At 44.3% G+C, this 21,074-nt stretch overlaps 2 protein-coding genes across 3 annotated transcripts in view; both read right to left on the reverse strand.

Moving 5' to 3' along the window:
* Positions 1-21,074, reverse strand: part of LOC133634106 (protein sidekick-1-like) — a 962,694-nt gene that overhangs the window by 852,847 nt on the left and 88,773 nt on the right. The window lies entirely within an intron of this gene.
* Positions 11,523-14,323, reverse strand: LOC133633427 (uncharacterized protein K02A2.6-like). Its single transcript, XM_062025952.1, has one exon. It carries the CDS (start codon positions 14,274-14,276, stop codon positions 11,523-11,525), a length of 2,754 nt encoding a protein of 917 aa, XP_061881936.1. The 5' UTR covers positions 14,277-14,323.

A 21,074-nucleotide genomic window follows, 5' to 3' on the forward strand; every position in this document is an offset into this window, starting at 1 on the left:
TGTTTTTTTTTCCTCCAAATGTTCACCTCAGAGGTGTGCCGTGCATTTTGATCGGCCATTGTGCTTCTTTATCACGGGGATTACATTTACTTTGGCAATCTGGCTAAAACCAGATTTTGTATGTTCTGTTTAGCAGAGATATAACTGGCACATATTATTCACAGTTTTTCAGTTTAAAAAAAAAATATATATATATATATATATATATATATATATATATATATATATATATATATATATATATATATATATATATATATATATATATATATATATATATATATATATATATATATATATCTGTATTAATAAAGTCCACCCACAGGAATTAAAAAATTAGGCTGTACAAAAATAACAGCTAGTTTTTAATCAAAATTAAGAGCAAGTCCTTTGCGACATTCCAAAGTTGTTGGCTCTGGGCCTCATGTCCCACTGTGCCTGTGCTAAATCAATGTCGTTTAATTAGCCACTCTTTTCAAAAGCGCGTGTCTCTCGCTCGCTGATGGTGAAAAAAAAACAAATAATATTTTGGATTCCACCGGCATGCAAACAGGCTCGGGATGTGAGACCACTAAATTGTCCCGTGGAATCAGCAGGAAGAAGAGTGACAGCCTATCATGCCTTATAGTTTTAACGACTGTTTTGATTGGCAATCCCACAAACGAGGCTGCCTCTCCCGCAGCGGTACGGTGAGTTGGATAATCATCAAAACTCTGGCAATCAACGCCGAGACGTTCCGGGTTGTGCTGTAATGTTGCAACATTAAAATGCAGTATTTTGCACAGGCTGTTTAATAGTCTGTGGGTCGGAATATTTATGTTGCACACTTTCACCCGAGTCTTATTTAGACAACAGTCTGTTCTACTGCCTTATGGTAATATTACTATAATTGGACTGCACACAATATGTTTTGTTATTTATTCATTTTTTGTCGTATTTAATTGCTGCTTGTCTTTGAAATAGTGAAACAGCCATTCGTCTGTGTGTATTTTCATAAAAAAGACAAATAAATCCAACCAAAAACATCCTAATGTACAGTAGATGCGCCATATTTTTGTGAATTGGGAAAATACTGTTTACCACTTTTAAATCAGAGCTGTGCAACATTAATTTATTTTTAAATCTCAACATTTTAATACAGCAGCATAGTAGGCCTAAGTATTAATTAAAAACAAGGCAGAGGTTTTATTTAATATTTTTGGTCATTGTAACATTACACAAAGTTTGAATATCAAAAAATACCACAGTGTGAGAATCACTGCATTAAAGGCTAAACAAAGACAGAGCCTGTGAGACCGCGATCAGGGCAAAGAAATGACGGCGCACCTTGTTTGACTGGAGGCAAGACACAATTATCTTGGTACTCACTTGTGACGCCAGCGTTTCAGACAACGACGGATGTCTGTTGTTAACTCTTTTTCAGGGGATACCGAAACTACACTGCTATACAAGCTGTACATGGACTACCGTATTTTTCGGACTATAAGGCGCACTAAAAATCCTTTCATTTTCTCAAAACTCAACAGTTCGTCTTATAACCCGGTGCGCCTAATGTATGCAATCATTTTGGTTGTGCTTACCGACCTCGAAGCTATTTTATTTGGTACATGGTGTAATGATAAGTGTGACCAGTAGATGGCAGTCACACATAAGAGATACGTCTAGACTGCAATATGATGGCAGTCACACATAGGAGATACGTGTAGACTGCAATATGACTCAAGTAAACAACACCAACATTTTATATGTTCCATTGAAAATATAGAACATTACACACGGCGCTCAAAAATCTATCGAAATGTTTTAGTATGACTTTGGTAAGCTATGAAGCCGCACCGCTTGATGGATTGTACTGTGCTTCAACATAGGAGTATTATTACGGTGTGTGTATAAGTGTACAATCAGTGCTTACGGACTGTATCCCTGCAGACTGTATTGATCTATATTGATATATATTTTGTTTTTTATGTTGATTTAATAAAAATAAAAAAATAAAATATATATATATATATATATATATATATATATATATATATATATATATATATATATATATATATATATATATATATTTTTTTTTTTATTTTTTTTTTTTGAATTTCTTGTGCGGCCCGGTACCAATCGGTCCGCGGACCGGTACGGCCCGGTGGTTGGGGACCACTGCTCTAAAGGTTCATTTCTATATTATTCTCATTTGAAAATAGATAGTAAGATGGCTGCCAAAATGTAAGACTTTCTTTCCACATCGCACTTCAAATATTTGAGGCTTTACTATACCTATAGAAAAAAATAATTTAAAGCATATTTATTCTTAATAATTTTTTGGCCTAAATGATTAAATTAAGCCTTATTTATGTCTTATAGTGTATTTATTACTGTGCAGTATTTGTCTTACTTTCTATGATTATGATGTGGCGATTAGGGATGGTACCTCTTACATTTGAATCAATCCGGTACCAATTCCTGGAACTTTTGTGTGTATTCAAATGTGTTAATAAATGTTAATTGTTTAAAAAATATATTTATAAATTGTTATTAATACTCCCCAACCTCCAGTTGTTATCCAGCTTATCCAGTAAGTCTAATTTGCAAGTATTATATAATACACTGCCATTGCATGCAGTTACAATTCTAATACATTAGATGCCAGCAGTGTAAAGACTTTGGTGTGTCGCTTTAGCCCGGAAGTAGTCTTTGCCGTTAAGTTGCGTGTGCCAATCTCTTCTTTTGTTAAGTTCTACAAAGTGTTCTTATTGATCCGATTCTAAATCGATGCATAATTTTGAGAGAAAAAAAAATCGATTTACAAAGAACATGTTTGTGTTTATTGCTTTTTAGAATGCATTTTTAAAAGGACGTTTTTAAGCCATCTCCATGCATACTAGATGCACGTACACGTCCGCAGAAAAAAAATAATTTTGTAACCTGGAACCTGTTTAGAAAAGGTGTTATTATAATTATATTATGAAATAATACATTGCCAGAATTGGTTTGACTCGAGAATTGATTCCGAATGGAATCGCCACCCCAAGAATTGGAATCAGATCATGAAAATGCCAAAAATTCCCACCTTAGACTTTGAGTGTAAGAGTTGCACTTATTACAAACCAGCTGTTTGATTGTAAACATGCACATTTACTTTTCATTATCACATTTTGGAGTTTTTAAAAAACCCATATACCGTATTTTTCAGACCATAAGGCACACCGGATTAAAAGGCGCACTGCCGATGCCTATTCAGGTCTGTTTTCATACAAAAGGCGCACCGGATTATAAGTGTTAGAATAATTATGTGTAAGTTATCACACAACTCTTATGCTTAAAGGCCGTTGCTATAGTTATTAGCTATTGTGCTCAAGTTGTACTTTTCTATCTGTGCAAGGACAAAAGTTGTTGTCAGTCACGGCATGTGAGGGTTTGCCTCGCCGCAGATATTTTGTTTGTCTTAGCCCACTAACAGCCAAGGACTTCAAGGACCTCAACGAAGATAAGACGACAGCACGCAGATGAAGCAGAGACAAGGCAATCACAAGGCCCCAGCACATTCCGTCACGTATTGTGCGTACTGGAAGCTGCTTTGCATGAAATGTGTGGCCACTCCTTTTAGAGGAGACCTCAGTGATGTAACCAGGGACCTCCCAAATAAATAGAGGAGCACATGGGCTGGACTTTAGGGCGTAGGTTGTTTCTGTAACTAGAGTCCAGCCCAAAACGTCTCTCCTCATTGAGCTAGATTGAACTCTGTCTTTGCATGATTCCTTGCTTCTTGTCTGTTTAATAGATGTCATCAGTGTTAGAACCTGACAATAAGGCGCATTAAAGGTGTCATAAAATTATTTTTTTCTAAATGTAAAACACTTCCTTGTGGTCTACATAACATGTAATGGTGGTTCTTTGGTCAAAATGTTGCAGAGATTATGTTTTACAGACCAGTTTCAAGCCGCTTTCTGAGCGTCTCTCGTCTCGACCACGGTGTCAGCACGGACTACAATTTTCAGGACTTATGCAGATCCCAAATACAGATCAGCAGGTACCAGAAGGTAAGAAACGTTGTTTTTTGTATGATATTGCGAAAGAATACACCAGGTAATATGTCTGCTAATAGGTGCCATTTTGTGGTCCTTATAGACACACCCTAATAATACTTGTATGTTTAATGCGCCGACAATCCATCAAGCGGTGCGGCTTCATAGCTTACCGAAGTCGGTAAATGGTAAATGGGTTATACTTGTATAGCGCTTTTCTACCTTCAAGGGACTCAAAGCGCTTTGACACTATTTCCACATTCACCCATTCACACACACATTCACACACTGATGGCGGGAGCTGCCATGCAAAGCCCCAACCACGACCCATCAGGAGCAAGGGGGAAGTGTCTTGCTCAAGGACACAACGGACGTGACTAGGTTGCTAGAAGCTGGGGATGGAACCAGGAACCCTCAGGTTGCTGCCACTCTCCCAACCGCGCCACACCGTGTGTAATGTTCTATATTCTCAATGGAACATCTAAAGTTTAGGTGTTGTTTACTGCCATCATAGTGCAGTCTACACGTATCTCTTATGTGTGACTGCCATCTACTGGTCACACTTATTACACCATGTACCAAATGAAATTGCTTCGAGGTCAGTAAGCACAACCGGAATCATGCCGTACATTAGGCGCCCCGGCTTATAAGGCGCACTGTCGATTTTTGAGAAAATTAAAGGATTTTAAGTGCGCCTTATAGTCCGAAAAATACGGTAATAATTATGCTAATCAATAGCATGTTTATGGCAAATACAATGTCAATTAGCATTGAGCTAGCGCATTTGGAAAAATTGAAAACTATATTTGTGATTGTCTCCAAGAAAGGTCCATCATTTCAGTGTTTAGACCATGGGTGTCAAACTCTGGCCCCCGTGTAATTTCACTTGGCCCTTGAGGCGATATCAAATTAACACTAGAGCTGGCCCGCCGATCCTCCCGGGAGTCTTCCAAACGCCAGCCAGCCAGCGCTGGCCCAGTCACATTACATGTGCGGCTTCTGCACGCACACACATTAGAATGCAACGCATACTTCATCAACAGCGATACAGGTTACACTGAGGGTAGCAGAATAAAAAACTTTAACACTGTTAGAAATATACGCCACACTGTGAATCCACACCAAACCAGAACCCTTTGCAGCACTAACTCTTCCGGGACGTTATAAGGTGTGTGTGTGTGTGGGCGGGGAGGTTTGGTGGTAGCGGGGGTGTATTGTGTAGCGTCCCGGAAGAGTTAGTGCTGCAAAGGGTTCTGGGTATTTGTTCTGTTGTGTTACGGTGCGGATGTTCTCCAGAAATGTGTTTGTCATTCTTGTTTGGTGTGGGTTCACAGTGTGGCGCATATTTCTAACAGCAGTGTTTAGCACACATTCATTTATTTGTGGTGGCCTGCCACGAAAGAATTACGTCCGCCACAAATAAATTTAAAAAAACAAAATAAAATAAAAAAATAAAATAAAATAAAAACTTTTTTTTTTTTTTTTTTTGTCCTGTCCAGCTTCTCAGGCAAATCATATAGTTGATGTAGATGCCCATATAGGCTGTTCAGATTTACTTCACAAAAGAGAAGTGTAGGATACTTCTCTTGTTGCCTTATTTGTATTTGACCACTACTGTTTTCTGTTTATTTGTTACTGACTGTGGCAGGACACCTCTGCCTCTGTTTCACTTTATGTTGCTGGTAAATAATATGGTTGTAGTAGTAGGCTAAAGTTAAATTATTTAGTATGCACTAATTAAAGGGGCAGAGCTTTAAGAGACATTTTAGCTTTTATATTTTATAAGATATATTTTTTGTAAGAACCACAATTAATAAATATATTTCAGTGAATAACTTATTGTTCAAATCTGTATATAAATATGAACATAAAGTGTTGTAATTATATTGTAAAATGGATGGGTGGATGGATGGACGTTTAAAACAAAACTGTTATTATTAATTAGTAAGTATACATTTTTTTTAGCCTTTTTAGAGAAAATCTTATCATTGAAATAAATTATGCAAATTACTCGATGATGTCATGGTGACCACGCCCATAGCCACGCCCCCACCACCACAGATATTTTGGCAGTTTATGGGAAACACTGAACAGTGTTAAAGTTTTTTATACTGGCACCCTCAGTGTAACCTGTATCGCTGTTGATGAAGTATGCATTGCATTCGCTCGTGTGTGCGTACAGAAGCCGCACATATTTTGTGACTGGGTCTGAACGATGTTAGAATGGATGAAAAGCGGACGTGACGATAGCTCGTAGAGTACGTTAAAGGTTAATTTGTTCAATCTTGGCCCGCGGCTATGTTCAGTTTTAAATTTTGGCCCACTCTGTATTTGAGTTTGACACCCCTGGTTTAGACCAAGAAAAAGCTCAATATTGTGGACAAGACTGTAATTCAACAGGAAAAATACACTTTTTGACAGAGCTCACTATTAATGTGACATTGGTCATATGCTAATGAGACAAAGTGTAACGATCTTTACGGCTCATGCTTGCACTGCACGCGTGCGTTCATCTACAGCCGTCGCCGCTCGCCCTTTATTAGGACGCACGCGAGCGTGACGCATTCTAAAGACGATACGTTGTTAAGTCCGGATAAATACTAGCGACCTCAGTGCTCTATTGACAAACAGATCAATTGTGTGGTGCATGGGTTACGTCGAATTAACCCAGGTTATGTTTCATCACTGCACTCGCTTTGTCCGGGCAGGCCTCCACTAAAAAGAAATACAAGCGCATCCTGATTTATTTAGGGGTCGTGCCGTAAGGTGGACAAGGACAGAGCGCAGGCGGAGACAAGGGAGGAGAGGTGTTACATCAGGGGCTCACACCACAATTATGACGTTTCTATCGGGCAGTTTGTCAGCGGGCACATCTTTTCCGGGGTTGCTTGTCACACGTTTTGCTCTCGTGTGAATCCTCCAAATATATTTCAACTAGTAATTCCACGTTCAATTCACGCTTAAGGTGTTGGCTTGAAATGCGTTTTCCTGTCATTGCAACAAAGAGGTGATAAACTATCAGAGACACATGCTTGTCTCACACTACGGTGTTGGGAGGCACAATCTTATTTTAATATACGTTATTTTCATTTTCATGACAATGTCTTCTAATGCATCTTAACACAAAATGAAAAACTACTTTAAAGGCCTACTGAAATGAATTTTTTTAATTTAAACGGGGATAGCAGATCCATTCTATGTGTCATACTTGATCATTTCGCGATATTGTCATATTTTTGCTGAAAGGATTTAGTAGAGAACATCGACGATAAAGTTCGCAACTTTTGGTCGCTGATAAAAAAAAGCCTTGCCTGTACCGGAAGTAGCGTGACGTCGCAGGTTGAAGGGCTCCTCACATTTCCCCATTGTTTACACCAGCAGCGAGAGCGATTCGGACCGAGAAAGCGACGATTACCCCATTAATTTGAGCGAGGATGAAAGATTCGTGGATGAGGTACGTGAGAGTGAAGGACTAGAGTGCAGTGCAGGACGTATCTTTTTTCGCTCTGACTGTAACTTAGGTAAAAGGGCTACTTGGATTCCACACTTTCTCCTTTTTCTATTGTGGATCACGGATTTGTATTTCAAACCACCTCGGATACTATATCCTCTTGAAAATGAGTCGAGAACGCGAAATGGACATTCACAGTGACTTTTATCTCCACGAGAATACATCGGTGAAGCACTTTAGCTACGGAGCTAACGTGATAGCATCGTGCTTAAATGCAGATAGAAACAAAAGAAATAAGCCCCTGACTGGAAGGTTAGACAGCAGATCAACAATACTACTATCAGGAGACACCGAACCAAACACTGGACCTGTAACCACACGGTTAATGCTTTGCCGCCTGTCGAAGCCTAGCAATGCTGTTGCTAACGACGCCATTGAAGCTAACTTAGCTACGGGACCTCGTCAGAGCTATGATAAAAACATTAGCGCTCCACCTATGCCAGCCCTCATCTGCTCATCAACACCCGTGCTCACCTGCGTTCCAGCGATCGACGGCGCGACGAAAGACTTCACCCGATCATCAATGCGGTCGGCGGCTAGCGTCGGATAGCACGTCTGCTATCCAAGTCAAAGTCCTCCTGGTTGTGTTGCTGCAGCCAGCCGCTAATACACCGATCCCACCTACAGCTTTCTTCTTTGCAGTCTTCATTGTTCATTAAACAAATTGCATAAGATTCACCAACACAGATGTCCAGAATACTGTGGAATTTTGCGATGAAAACAGAGCTTTTTTGTATTGGATACAATGGTGTCCGAATACTTCCGTTTCAACCATTGACGTCACGCGCATACGTCATCATACATAGACGTTTTCAACCGGAAGTTTCGCGGGAAATTTAAAATTGCACTTTATAAGTTAACCCGGCCGTATTGGCATGTGTTGCAATGTTAAAATTTCATCATTGATATATAAACTATCAGACTGCGTGGTCGTTAGTAGTGGCTTTCAGTAGGCCTTTAAGTGTGACATGAATATATATATATTCCTCACTGTTGGTCTGACACCGGCTCTCTGTGACTGGGTCCTGAACTTTCTCACAAACCGGCCCCAGTCAGTCAGAGTCGGCAACCAGGCATCAGGCACAAAGGTTCTAAGCACAGGGACCCCCCCCCCCCCCCCCAAGGCTGCGTGCTGAGCCCCCTATTGTACACCCTCTTCACACACGACTGTGTGGCCTCCCAGAACAACACCAGTATCATCGAGTTTGCAGATGATACTACGGTCGTCGGACTGATCACCGGGGGAGCTGAGGCAGCGTACAGAAGGGAGGTAGCGGAACTGGTGGCCTGGTGTCAGGATAATAATCTCTCCTTGAACACAGACAAGACCAAGGAGATGATTATTGACCCACGGAGAAAGAGTGCACAGTACACACCTCTGTACATAGGGGGGACAGAGGTGGACAGGGTGAAAACCTTTAAATTCCTTGGGACCCACATCAGCGAGGACCTCACCTAGGGTCACAACAACAATAAAGAAAGCCCAGCAGCGACTGTGCTTCCTAAGAAGGCTGACAAAATTTGGCATGCCACCCAAAATTCTCAGCAACTTCTATAGAAGTACGTTTGAGAGTGTCCTTACCAGCTCAATCACGGTCTGGTATGGAAACTGCACTGCTAAGGACAGGAAGGCACTCCAGCGAGTGATTAAAACTGCTCAGCACATATCAGGAGCAGCCTTCCCCTCACTACAGGACATGTACTCTACCAGGGCCACCAGGAGAGCACACGACATCATAAAGGACAGTACACACCCCCAGCACAGTCTCTTCAGCCTCCTACCATCAGGCAGACGATACAGGAGCCTGAAATCCAGGACTACGAGACTGAGAAACAGTTTCTACCCACAGGCCATCAGGCTTGTGAATGCTAACTTGTGAATGCTAGCCAACTAACTGGTTATTACACAGTTGTTAGCCTTGATTCTAACCAGCTATCTAGGTATTACACCGTTTCTAGCCTTGTTAGCACTGACACCAACTAGCTACCTAATTATTAAAGGCTCGTCAGCTGAGATAGGCTCCAGCACCCCCCGCGATCCCAAAAGGGACAAGCGGTAGAAAATGGATGGATGGATGGCCTTGACTCTAGCGAGCTAACTAGTGATTATACGCTTGTTGGCCTTGACTCCAGTTAGCTAAGTAGTTATTACACGCTTGTTGGCCTTGACTCTAGCTAGCTAACTGGTTATTACACGCTTGTTGGCCTTGACTCCAGTTAGCTAAGTAGTTATTACACGCTTGTTGGCCTTGACTCTAGCTAGCTAACTGGTTATTAGACGCTTGTTGGCTAACTTGTATTACGCAGTTGTTAGCCCTAATTCTAACCAGCTATCTAGGTATTACACCGTTTCTAGCCTTGTTAGCATTGACACCAGCTAGCTACCTAATTATTAAAGGCTTGTTGGCCTTGACTCTAGCGAGCTATGTGTTATTACACACTTATTGGCCTTGACTCTAGCTAGCTAACTAGTTATTAGACGCTTGTTGGCTAACTTGTATTACGCAGTTGTTAGCCCTAATTCTAACCAGCTGTCTAGGTATTACACCGTTTCTAGCCTTGTTAGCATTGACACCAGCTAGCTACCTAATTATTAAAGGTTTGTTGGCCTTGACTCTAGCTAGCTAACTGGTTATTAAACGCTTGTTGGCCTTGACTCTAGCTAGCTAACTGGTTATTAGACGCTTGTTGGCCTTGACTCTAGCTAGCTAAGTAGTTATTACACGCTTTTTAGCCTTGACTCTAGCTAGATAACTAGTTATTAGACGCTTGTTGGCCTTGACTCTAGCTAGCTAACTGGTTATTACACGCTTTTTGACCTTGACTCTAGCTAGCTAACTAGTTATTAGACGCTTGTTGGCTAACTTGTATTACGCAGTTGTTAGCCCTAATTCTTACCAGCTATCTAGGTATTACACCGTTTCTAGCCTTGTTAGCATTGACACCAGCAAGCTACCTAAATATTAAAGGCTTGTTTTGGCCTTGACTCTAGCGAGCTAAGTAGTTATTACACGCTTGTTGTCCTTGACTCTAGCTAGCTAACTAGTTATTAGACGCTTGTTGGCCTTGACTCTAGCTAGCTAAGTAGTTATTACACGCTTTTTAGCCTTGACTCTAGCTAGATAACTAGTTATTAGACGCTTGTTGGCCTTGACTCTAGCTAGCTAACTGGTTATTACACGCTTTTTGACCTTGACTCTAGCTATCTAACTAGTTATTAGACGCTTGTTGGCTAACTTGTATTACGCAGTTGTTAGCCCTAATTCTTACCAGCTATCTAGGTATTACACCGTTTCTAGCCTTGTTAGCATTGACACCAGCAAGCTACCTAAATATTAAAGGCTTGTTTTGGCCTTGACTCTAGCGAGCTAAGTAGTTATTACACGCTTGTTGGCCTTGACTCTAGCTAGCTAACTAGTTATTAGACACTTGTTGGCCTTGACTCTTATTGTATACTGACTGTTAGTATGTAACACTAACAATCATCCTCCTATTTCACCTTATCTATGTAATCACGAGAGCCGAGTCGGGAGCTGGTGTAGACGTTAGACAGCTTTATTGCCACACACCGAACGGAAGTTCAACCCAACATATATGAACCCACCTGGCACTCCCCCTGGTGGTCACTGGGTGTAACCATGCAGACAAAACATACAGCTCAATACACAACATCCCTCCCCACTTATTCAGATTCGCACCCACCTAAAACCACCCCTATTAACCCCAGCCTATAAAAACAGACTAGGCCATAAGCACTTAGAACGTGTGTTATGTGCAAAATGATGCTTTGTGCGAATCGGCGGTGTAACCATAAAATACATTGAAATACCCACTTAGGGGGCTATTGTAAATAGGGAACTCAAACTTAAACACATACATGCTTACTGAGGCCGGGGGGTAGACTACCCCCGAACCTCGGAGTCAGTCAACGGGGATTATTCTGCCCCAAAACGTGACATGACTCTCTAACAACCCACGCCCCTAGTTCAGAGATTAAGGCGGTCTGGAGCTCTGGTAACCCGGAGTGGATACCTCCGGCCTGGCGCGCCAACATCCGCTGTCCGTCTGGGTGACCCTCCTGGCTCGGGGGCGACTGTCCCGGTTCCCAGAGCATCCCCTCTTGCCGGAGAAAGGGGGGGAGCAACCGGCTGGGCCCCAATTGTCAGTTCACTCGGCACAGCTGGTTGCTCTGGACCAGTGGGAACCAAAAGCGCACGGTCACCGGCTCTCATCTGCTCTGTGTGATGTCTCCAGAGTGCGCCTGCCCCCACATCCACGGAGTAGGATACCGGTCCCTCTTGTGATGCCACCAGTCCAGGCATCCACTTCTCCTCCCCCCGTCGATAATCACGCACCAGCACGGCCTCCCCCACTGCAAACCGTCTGTCCTTAGCCACCAGATCTCTGCGTTCTCGTTGGCCCTCCTGCGCCAGCTCCACAAGGTCCAAGCGAGAGCGGAGCCGACGGCGCAGGAAGAGCATAGCCGGAGACTCACTCGTCGTCATGTGAGGCGCATTCCTGTAGCTGAGTAAAAATGCCTCCACTCGATGTTGCAGCGTAAATGTTCCCCTAGACGCTTTCAATGAACGCTTCAGCGTCTGCACAAAACGCTCTGCTTGACCGTTCGTGGCGGGGTGAAATGGCGCTGACCTTTTGTGCTTCACTCCGTTTGCCCGGAGAAATGCCCCGAACTCTGCCGCTGTGAATTGTGGCCCATTGTCACTAACCAGTGTCTCTGGTACTCCGTTGCGGGCAAACATACTCCTCAGGGCCTGTACAGTCTTCTCCGTCGTCGTCGTTTTCATCACCTGTACTTCCGGCCACTTAGAGTACGCATCCAACACCACCAAGAACATGTGTCCTTCGAACGGCCCCGCAAAGTCCACATGGATCCGTTGCCATGGAGATCCCGGCCACGGCCAGGTGTGTAGTGGGGAGAGCGCCGGGTTCTTTTGGTTCCGTTGACACGTAGAGCATGTCCTGGCCTGCTGTTCAATCTGGGCGTCTAACCCCGGCCACCAGACATGGCTCCGTGCAATGGCCTTCATCTTGACCATGCCTGGGTGCCCGGCATGTAGTTCCTTCAGAAGCTGCGGTCTCAACGCTGGAGGCCCCACCACTCTACTGCCCCATAGCAAACACCCCTGGATCACCGTCAGTTCGTCTCGTCGCATGTAGAAGGGTGCCAACGCGTCATTCTGCCCAACTGTTCCAACAAACTGGCCTGAAACTACCATATCTACTACCCTAGAGAGCACTGGGTCATATTTAGTTCCCTTCCTAATATCTTCACTGTCCTCTGGGAGTGTCTCAAGGTGATGTACTGTCACCCTATCTACTGCGTCTGGCTTTTCCCCATGCGCTACCTGCAGTGGCAACCGTGAGAGACCATCTGCATTCCCATGATCTGCTGCTTTCCTGTATTGGATTGTGTAGTTGTGTGCCGCTAACACTAACGCCCACCGCTGCAGTCGTGCGGCCGCCATAGGTGGCGTCGCCTTACTGGGACTCAATATACTTGTCAGCGGTCTGTGATCTGTGAGTAGTGTAAAATGGCACCCGTACAAATAGGCGTGGAATTTACGTACCCCAAAAATAATTCCCAGCGCCTCCCTTTCAATCTGAGCATAATTTTGCTCTGCCTTGCTCAGTGTCCTAGAGGCAAAGGCTATGGGTCTCTCCTCACCACCGGGCATCACGTGCGAAAGTACCGCGCCCACCCCGTACGGCGACGCGTCACACGCTATCCGCAGGGGCAACCTGGGGTCATAATGCGTTAGCACCTGTTCTGATTGCAAATGGTCTTTTGCTGCCTTAAAGGCTTTCTCACACTCAGGTGACCACTTCCATGCCACTCTGGTGTGCAACAGCTCATGTAACGGGCTGAGCATGGTTGCCATGTTTTTAACAAAACGCCCATAATAGTTTATCAGGCCCAAAAAAGAACGGAGCTGACTCACATTAATGGGGGCTGGGGCCTCCGCTATGGCCTTAAGCTTCTCTGGGGACTTATGTAGCCCTTTTTTATCAATGACATGCCCCAAATATTCTAATGAACTCTTGAAGAATTCACATTTCTCCTTCTGTACTCGCAAACCGAATTTTCCCAATCGGCCCAACACTGCATCTAAGTTTTTTAGGTGATCTGCATCGTTCTCCCCAGTCACCAAAATGTCGTCCAGGAAACAATGGACGTTGGGGAGGCCCTGCAACACTTGGTCCATGACTCGCTGAAAGATTGACGGCGCAGAGGTGATCCCGAAGGGAAGACGGTTATAGCAAAACATTCCCTTCTGCGTGGTAATGGTCAGATATTTACGGGAGCTTTCCTGAACCGGCACCTGTAAATATGCGTTCGCCAGATCTAATTTGCTGAAACGCTGCCCCCCTGCTAGCGATGCGAAAAGATCTACTATCCTCGGAATGGGGTAGTGTTCAGCACAAAGCGCGGGATTCAAGGTCACTTTAAAATCTCCGCATATACGTACTTTCCCATTTTTTTTTACAATGGGTACAATTGGAGTAGCCCATTCACTAAACTGTACTGGAGACAGTACGCCCCCCTGTTCCAAACGCTCTAATTCCTCCTCCACCTTCGGCCGAAGTGCATACGGCACCGCCCGTGCTTGGAAGAACTTCGGTTGATGCACCGGCTTGAGGGTTAACGCCACCTCAAAGCCCTTTAGTGTACCTAGACCTTCTTGGAACACCCTGGCATGGCTGTCTAGTACTGTCGCCATTGTGCGGTCTTCCTGTATGGGATGTGTAGCTCGAATAGTTTTAATCATTGTCCAGTCTAACTTTACTTTTCGCAACCATTCTCGTCCAAAAGGAGGGAGAGCGTCACCCTTAACCACATACAGGGGGAGACGTGCCCGTTGTTTGTTGAGACGCACGTCTACTTTTATTACCCCCAAGGGTGTTCATAACCTGCCCTGTATACGATCTCAACAGTAGGTTGGTGGTACGGAGGCGTAACTGGCTAAATTTAGCATTGTATAGTTTTTCTGAAATGATCGACACTGCCGCACCTGTGTCTAACTCCATTTCTATAGTTTGTCCCTCCACTTTGGGTCTAACCCAGATAATCGCTGACGCAGCGCTATCATGTTTAACGCTTTTTTCTACCTCCACTACATGTAAGCCTCCCACCCCATCTGAATCTGTTGTCTCTGGGTCGCTGGGCTTAGTCTCCGCCTCTACCTGATCGGCCCTCTTTTTGAATTTTCCTTTCGTTTTCTGTCCCTTTTTAACCACAACAAAATTTGTTGTCTTCGGTCCCCCTTTATCCTCCCTGCACATACGAGCTATGTGCCCCCTTTTTCCACAATTGTGGCAGGACTGGTCCTTGTAAAAACATTCCTCCATTTTGTGATTTACTCTACCACAACGAGTGCATTTACGGCCCGGTGGCAAGGAGAGAGAGACAGCGTTCACCTTCTGTGAGCTACTAAGCTGTTGAGATTCACGTGCCACTGTTTCTATTGAAACTGCTAGTTCAACTGCTCTTTGGTATGTTAAATCCTTCTCTGTTAACAGCCTCTTTTTAATCGACTCACTGTTCAACCCACACACTAACCTGTCTCTTAGTGCATCCTGCAGGTAAGCTCCAAATTCACAGTGCTCTGATAATTTTTTTAGATCTGTTACATACTGTGTAATAGTTTCCCCCTCCCCCTGATCTCTCTTATGAAATCTATATCTCTCCGCTATCACTGTGGGCTTTGGGGAGAAATGTGCTTGCAACAATGTCACTACCTCATCATACGTTTTCGTGCCCGGCTTCTCTGGGGCGATGAGGCTGCGCAGTAGACCGTACGTCGCCGGTTCCATCACGCTGAAAAACACCGGCAGCTTCCTCCCCTCATTCAGTCCATTTGCTGCCACGAAGTGCTCAAACCTCTCCACGTATGTCGACCACTGCTCCGTCGACTCATCAAATGCGTCCATCTGTCCCAGGATGCCCGCCATGCTCGCAGGTCGTCCCGACGTGAGTCATACCCCCGCTGCTATGCGGAGCTAATGCTAACAAAGCTAAGCTAACGCTAGCCGTCGATAAACTCCGCGGATTCGCCGCCACCCGCCTCTTAATCCGTCGGCAGGCGCATCCGTGCTCGTCGCCAATTATTGTATACTGACTGTTAGTATGTAACACTAACAGTCATCCTCCTATTTCACCTTATCTATGTAATCACGAGAGCCGAGTCGGGAGCTGGTGTAGACGTTAGACAGCTTTATTGCCACACACCGAACGGAAGTTCAACCCAACATATATGAACCCACCTGGCACTCCCCCTGGTGGTCACTGGGTGTAACCATGCAGACAAAACATACAGCTCAATACACAACAACTCTAGCTAGCTAACTAGTTATTAGACGCTTGTTGGCCTTGACTCTATCTAGCTAACTGGTTATTACATGCTTTTTGGCCTTGACTCTAGCTAGCTAACTAGTTATTAGATGCTTGTTGGCCTTGACTCTAGCTAGCTAACTAGTCATTAGACGGTTGTTGGCCTTGACTCTAGCTAGCTAACTGGTTATTACATGCTTTTTGGCCTTGACTCTAGCTAGCTAACTAGTTATTAGATGCTTGTTGGCCTTGACTCTAGCTAGCTAACTAGTTATTAGACGCTTGTTGGCCTTGACTCTAGCTAGCTAACTTGTTATTAGACGCTTGTTGGCCTTGACTCTAGCTAGCTAACTGGTTATTACACGCTTTTTGGCCTTGACTCTAGTTAGCTAACTAGTTATTAGACGCTTGTTGGCCTCGACTCTAGCTAGCTAACTGGTTATTACACGCTTTTTGGCCTTGACTCTAGCTAGCTAACTAGTGTTTAGACGCTTGTTGGCCTTGATTCTCGCTGGCTAACCTGTATTACACACAGTTGTTAGCCTTTACGCTAGCCATCTTACTAGTTATTACAAAGTTGTTAGCCTTGATTACAACATAAAAACATTAGGCATAAAAAACATAAGAACATGGTACTCAGATAAATAGATATATATATTTATATTTTTCATCCTCCTCCGACACGCCGTAACTGGTCACGTAGCGTTTATTAGTTCCGCACTACACCCTGCCCGACACAGGTGGAGCTGAACAGGCGGAGATGGCGTTTGCAGCAACAAATTATTCTCCTCTAGTTTGGAGTGATATACTGTGTCTATAAGAGGGGGGCTATAAAAGCTTTAATACTGTTTCTGACCACTGTTTCAATCCCAACACACGCACAAACACACACATGCACACACACACACACGCACACACGGAGAAGATTACTTTTCCTCTACTGTGGAAATCAATAGGAGCCCTCCATCGCTCAATTTAATACGCAGCACGTGCACACCTGCAGACGTGCACGCTGTGATGGTGTTTATGGAAGTGCAAGCTGTAAATATTCTGTCAGGTGGCGGCGCTGACAGAGAACGCGCACGCGTTTGTCACAGGTGTTCACGCCATGACTCACGCAAACAATCAATCTGCTGCAACGTGCTAATAAATCAAGACTGGAGTCATTTTTGCACGATAAATCTGCATTAAATGAACAAACCCCATCAAGGCGTGTTGAGAAAACAACAAACTGGACCTAGAAATTGGGTGTAAACAAACACACCCATAGGGGTCCTCGGCGCAGCGCGTAATCTGCGTCTGGTTAAGTGTCCGTTGTCACGGCCCGAGCGCACACCAGTGCGCATTCATCTGTGCGCAAGCGGCTGCATGCAGTCACCAATCAGCAATCTACACGCCTGTCGCTGATGAGCTCTCCTGCCTTATTAAGCCAGCGCAACTTGCTATCCTGTGCCAGAACGTAGTGACCTGTCCTGTACAGTAAGCTGAACCTATCAAGCTCTATGATCTCTCTGTGTTTCTCCGCCTCCATGTTCATTTGTCTCGTGTTCCTCCTTGTTGCCTCCCTGCAGCCTACTTTCTTTCCCACGTCACGAGCTGTGTGTCTCGTTTCCCCGTGTTCCCTCTGGTTCCCTGGCTGCATCTTGGATCTCGACCTCCTGCCTGGACACTGACATTCACACACCATCAGTGTGTGAATGTGTGAATGTGTGTGTGTGAATGGGTGAATGTGGAAAATAGTGTCAAAGCGCTTTGAGTTCCTTAAAAAGGTAGAAAAGCGCTATACAAGTACGACCCATTTACCATTTACCATTTGACGCCTCGCTATTGCCCCCGATTTCCAGCCTGTCTCACGGACCTCCGAGCTTGTCTTGCCCCCCACTTGGACTTCCACACCTCGCTCAACACGTCCGGGTAACACTCTTCAGTTAATCCCCACATGTAGTCGCACACACACATATTTGGATTAGTTTCGCACTCCATACTTTTGTAAATATATATATAAATAATAAATACAGCTAAAACGACGTCCCCCCCGTCTGTGCCGTCTTCTTCCCCTGTACACACGTAACATCCGTCCCCTGAAATGTGTACTGAATTGTGCCAAAACACCCTAAAGCAGAGGTCTTCAAAAGGGGGTCCGCAGAGGTCCTGAAATTATTTGTTGGTTGGACTTTTAATTCATTGATTATATTTATTTTATACTCCCGCCATCATTTTTCCACAAATGTAAATGCCTCTATTATCGACGTAAACATTGATCCCACACATGCAGTGAGGTTTACATCAGGCAGTGACATGGACGCCCTACTCACTGTACCGTGCATCTTTCAAATGAAATACATGAAACTAGTAATTTACACCCTAGTTTCCAACTAACCATTGTTGACAGCTAGTGATTAGTGCGCTACTTGCCAGCTAGCAATTAATAAGCCAATTGCCAGCTAGCAATTATCGCCCTATATGCTAACTAGCGAATAGCACAATTGTTAACAGCTAGTGATTAGTGTGCTAGTTGCCAGCTAGTGATTAATAAGCCAGTTGCCAGCTATCAACTAACGCCCTATATGCCAACTAGCGATTAGCACAATTGTTGCATGTTGTCTATTAGCGTGTTCGTTGCCAGTTAGCTATCAGTTAGCTGTCAACTCGTGACTAGCACATCCGTTACCAGTTAGTTATTAGCCCGCCAGTTGTCAGCTAGTGACTAGCATAGCCGTTACCACCTGCCGTTTAGTACGTTAATTGCTATCTCGCTATTAGCATGCTCGTTGCCAGCCGGCTATTACTAGCAATTAGCACAATTGTTGACAGCTAGTGATTAGTGCGCTAGTTACCAGCTAGCGATTAATAAGCCAATTGCCAGCTAGCAATTAACGCCCTATATGCCAACTAGCGATTAGCACAATTGTTGACAGCTAGTGATTAGTGTGCTAGTTGCCAACTAGCAATTAACGCACTAGTTGCCAACCAGCAGTTAGCACAATTGTTGCTAGTTGTCTATTAGCGTGTTCGTTGCCAGTTAGCTATCAGTTAGCTGTCAACTCGTGACTAGCACAGCCGTTACCACCTAGCGATTAGTACGCTTATTGCTATCTCGCTATTAACATGCTCGTTGCCAGCTAGCTATTACTAGCGATTAGCACAATTGTTGACAGCTAGTGATTAGTGCGTTAGTTGCCAGCTAGCAACTAATGCCCTATATGCCAACTAGCGCTTAGCACAATTGTTGACAGCTAGTGATTAGTGTCCTAGTTGCCAGCTAGCGATTAACATACCAATTTCCAGCTAGCAATTAACGCACTAGTTGCCAACCAGCATTAGCACAATTGTTGCTAGTTGTCTATTAGCGTGCTCGTTGCCAGTTACCTATCAGTTAGCTGTCAACTAGTGACTAGCACATCCGTTACCACCTGGCGATTAGTACGCTCATTGCTATCTAGCTATTAGCATGCTTGTTGCCAGCTCGCTATTAGCGTGCCAGTTGTTAGCTCGTGACTAGCACGTCTGTTGCCACCTTGCGATTAGGACGCTCACTGCCTACTCGCTATTAGCATGTTCGTCGCCAGCTAGCTATTAGCACGCTAGTTGACGGATAGATTAGCACGCCAGTTGCCGGCAGCAATAATTAGCACCGCTATATTGTGTTATTTGAAAATACTCGTACAGAACAACAAGGTAGCTTTAGAACCAGTTTGATTAAAAAAAAACTGGGTGTGAGTTGTGTGAGAAATTTCAAGTCAATATGGAAATACGGGGTCAAAATGTGTGCTTTAACATCACTACTAGCGTGTTTTGACAGGAGTGAAACAATTACACACACTTTTTTTAAAAATGCCACCATGATATTCCAAATGTATTGTCAGAAGTCAGGTGACTGGAGCAGTATTTAGCAGGCCAGACAAAAGGCAGGAAGTGCGGCGGGTGATTGTGCAAAATGGAAAGCCAGATGGAGGAGAAGGAAGAAGAGGAAGAGTGATGGGCTGAGATGAGATAAGGCAAAGCGTTATTGACCATGTTGTAAAGCGCGCTATCTCCGCCTTAAACGCGCCACCAACTCTGCGCCCCTTCCCTCCCACCCCACCCCGTCAATAGCAGCTTTCGCTCCGCAGAACAACAGCTGATCATCGATTTGCGTTTAACTACAAATTACAGCACGCCGTCTTCAAAGAAGTCCGAGGTTAATGTTTGGAGGTGCCGCTGACTACACATTACGTGCCGCGCTGTAGTGCGCCGTGCGTGCACCACATCGGCGCTATTTCCGTTTTACGACTGCCATCCCTGGGAGCAGATGGCCTTCCTGGAAGTCATAAACATGAGCTGAACACTTCTTGTCATTTGGAATGTGGAGGATCTCACACATGATGGCTTTTCACCCTTTTCACCCCTTCACCGCATTCATGTGAGGATTTGTTAGCGCCGTCAGAAACCATCACTTCATCCATGCTAATGTGCCGGTTAATATGCTGTTCTTAGCCTTGATTCTAACCAGCTAACTAGGTATTATAGGCTTGTTGCCCTTGACTATTGATAACTAACTAGTTATTAGGCGTGTGTTGGCTAAGACGTACAACACAATTGTTAGCCCCAATGCTAGCCAGCTAACTGGTTATTACGCAGTTGTTAGCCTTGATTCTAACCAGCTAACTATGTATTACACAGTTTGTAGCCTTGTTAGCTCCATTTCGAAAGTAATGGAGAAAATAGTTTATGAACAGGTCGATAGTTACCTTGCCACTAATAAACTCATGTACAAATTCCAATCCGGCTTCAGTACTAACCACTCCACTGACACATGCCTTCTCTATCTGACCGACCACATCAAACATGAGGTGGACGCGGGCAAATACTGCGGCATGGTCATGCTGGACCTTCAGAAGGCCTTTGACACCGTTAACCACGCTATACTGTTGGATAAGCTCAGAGCAATCGGATTTAACAAAACCTCATGGAGCTGGATGCAATCTTACTTGGAGGGGAGGGAGCAGGTGGTAGAGGTGAACGGCACCGTGCCCCCCCCCCCATCTCGGTGAGCTGTGGAGTCCCCCAAGGCAGTATATTGGGACCTTTACTGTTCCTAATATACATAAACGACATGTCATCGGCATGCGACTGTGAATTGTTTTTGTTTGCGGATGACTCTGCCCTGCTGGTATCCGGCAAGGACAAGTCACAGGTGGAGAAAATC

The sequence above is a fragment of the Entelurus aequoreus genome, linkage group LG18, assembly GCF_033978785.1.
Source record: "Entelurus aequoreus isolate RoL-2023_Sb linkage group LG18, RoL_Eaeq_v1.1, whole genome shotgun sequence".
Taxonomy (NCBI): Eukaryota; Metazoa; Chordata; class Actinopteri; order Syngnathiformes; family Syngnathidae; genus Entelurus; species Entelurus aequoreus.

What these genes read in the sequence shown, in the direction of transcription:
- LOC133633427 (XM_062025952.1), bottom strand. Translation starts at nt 14,276, where the DNA reads ATGGCGACAGTACTAGACAGCCATGCCAGGGTGTTCCAAGAAGGTCTA.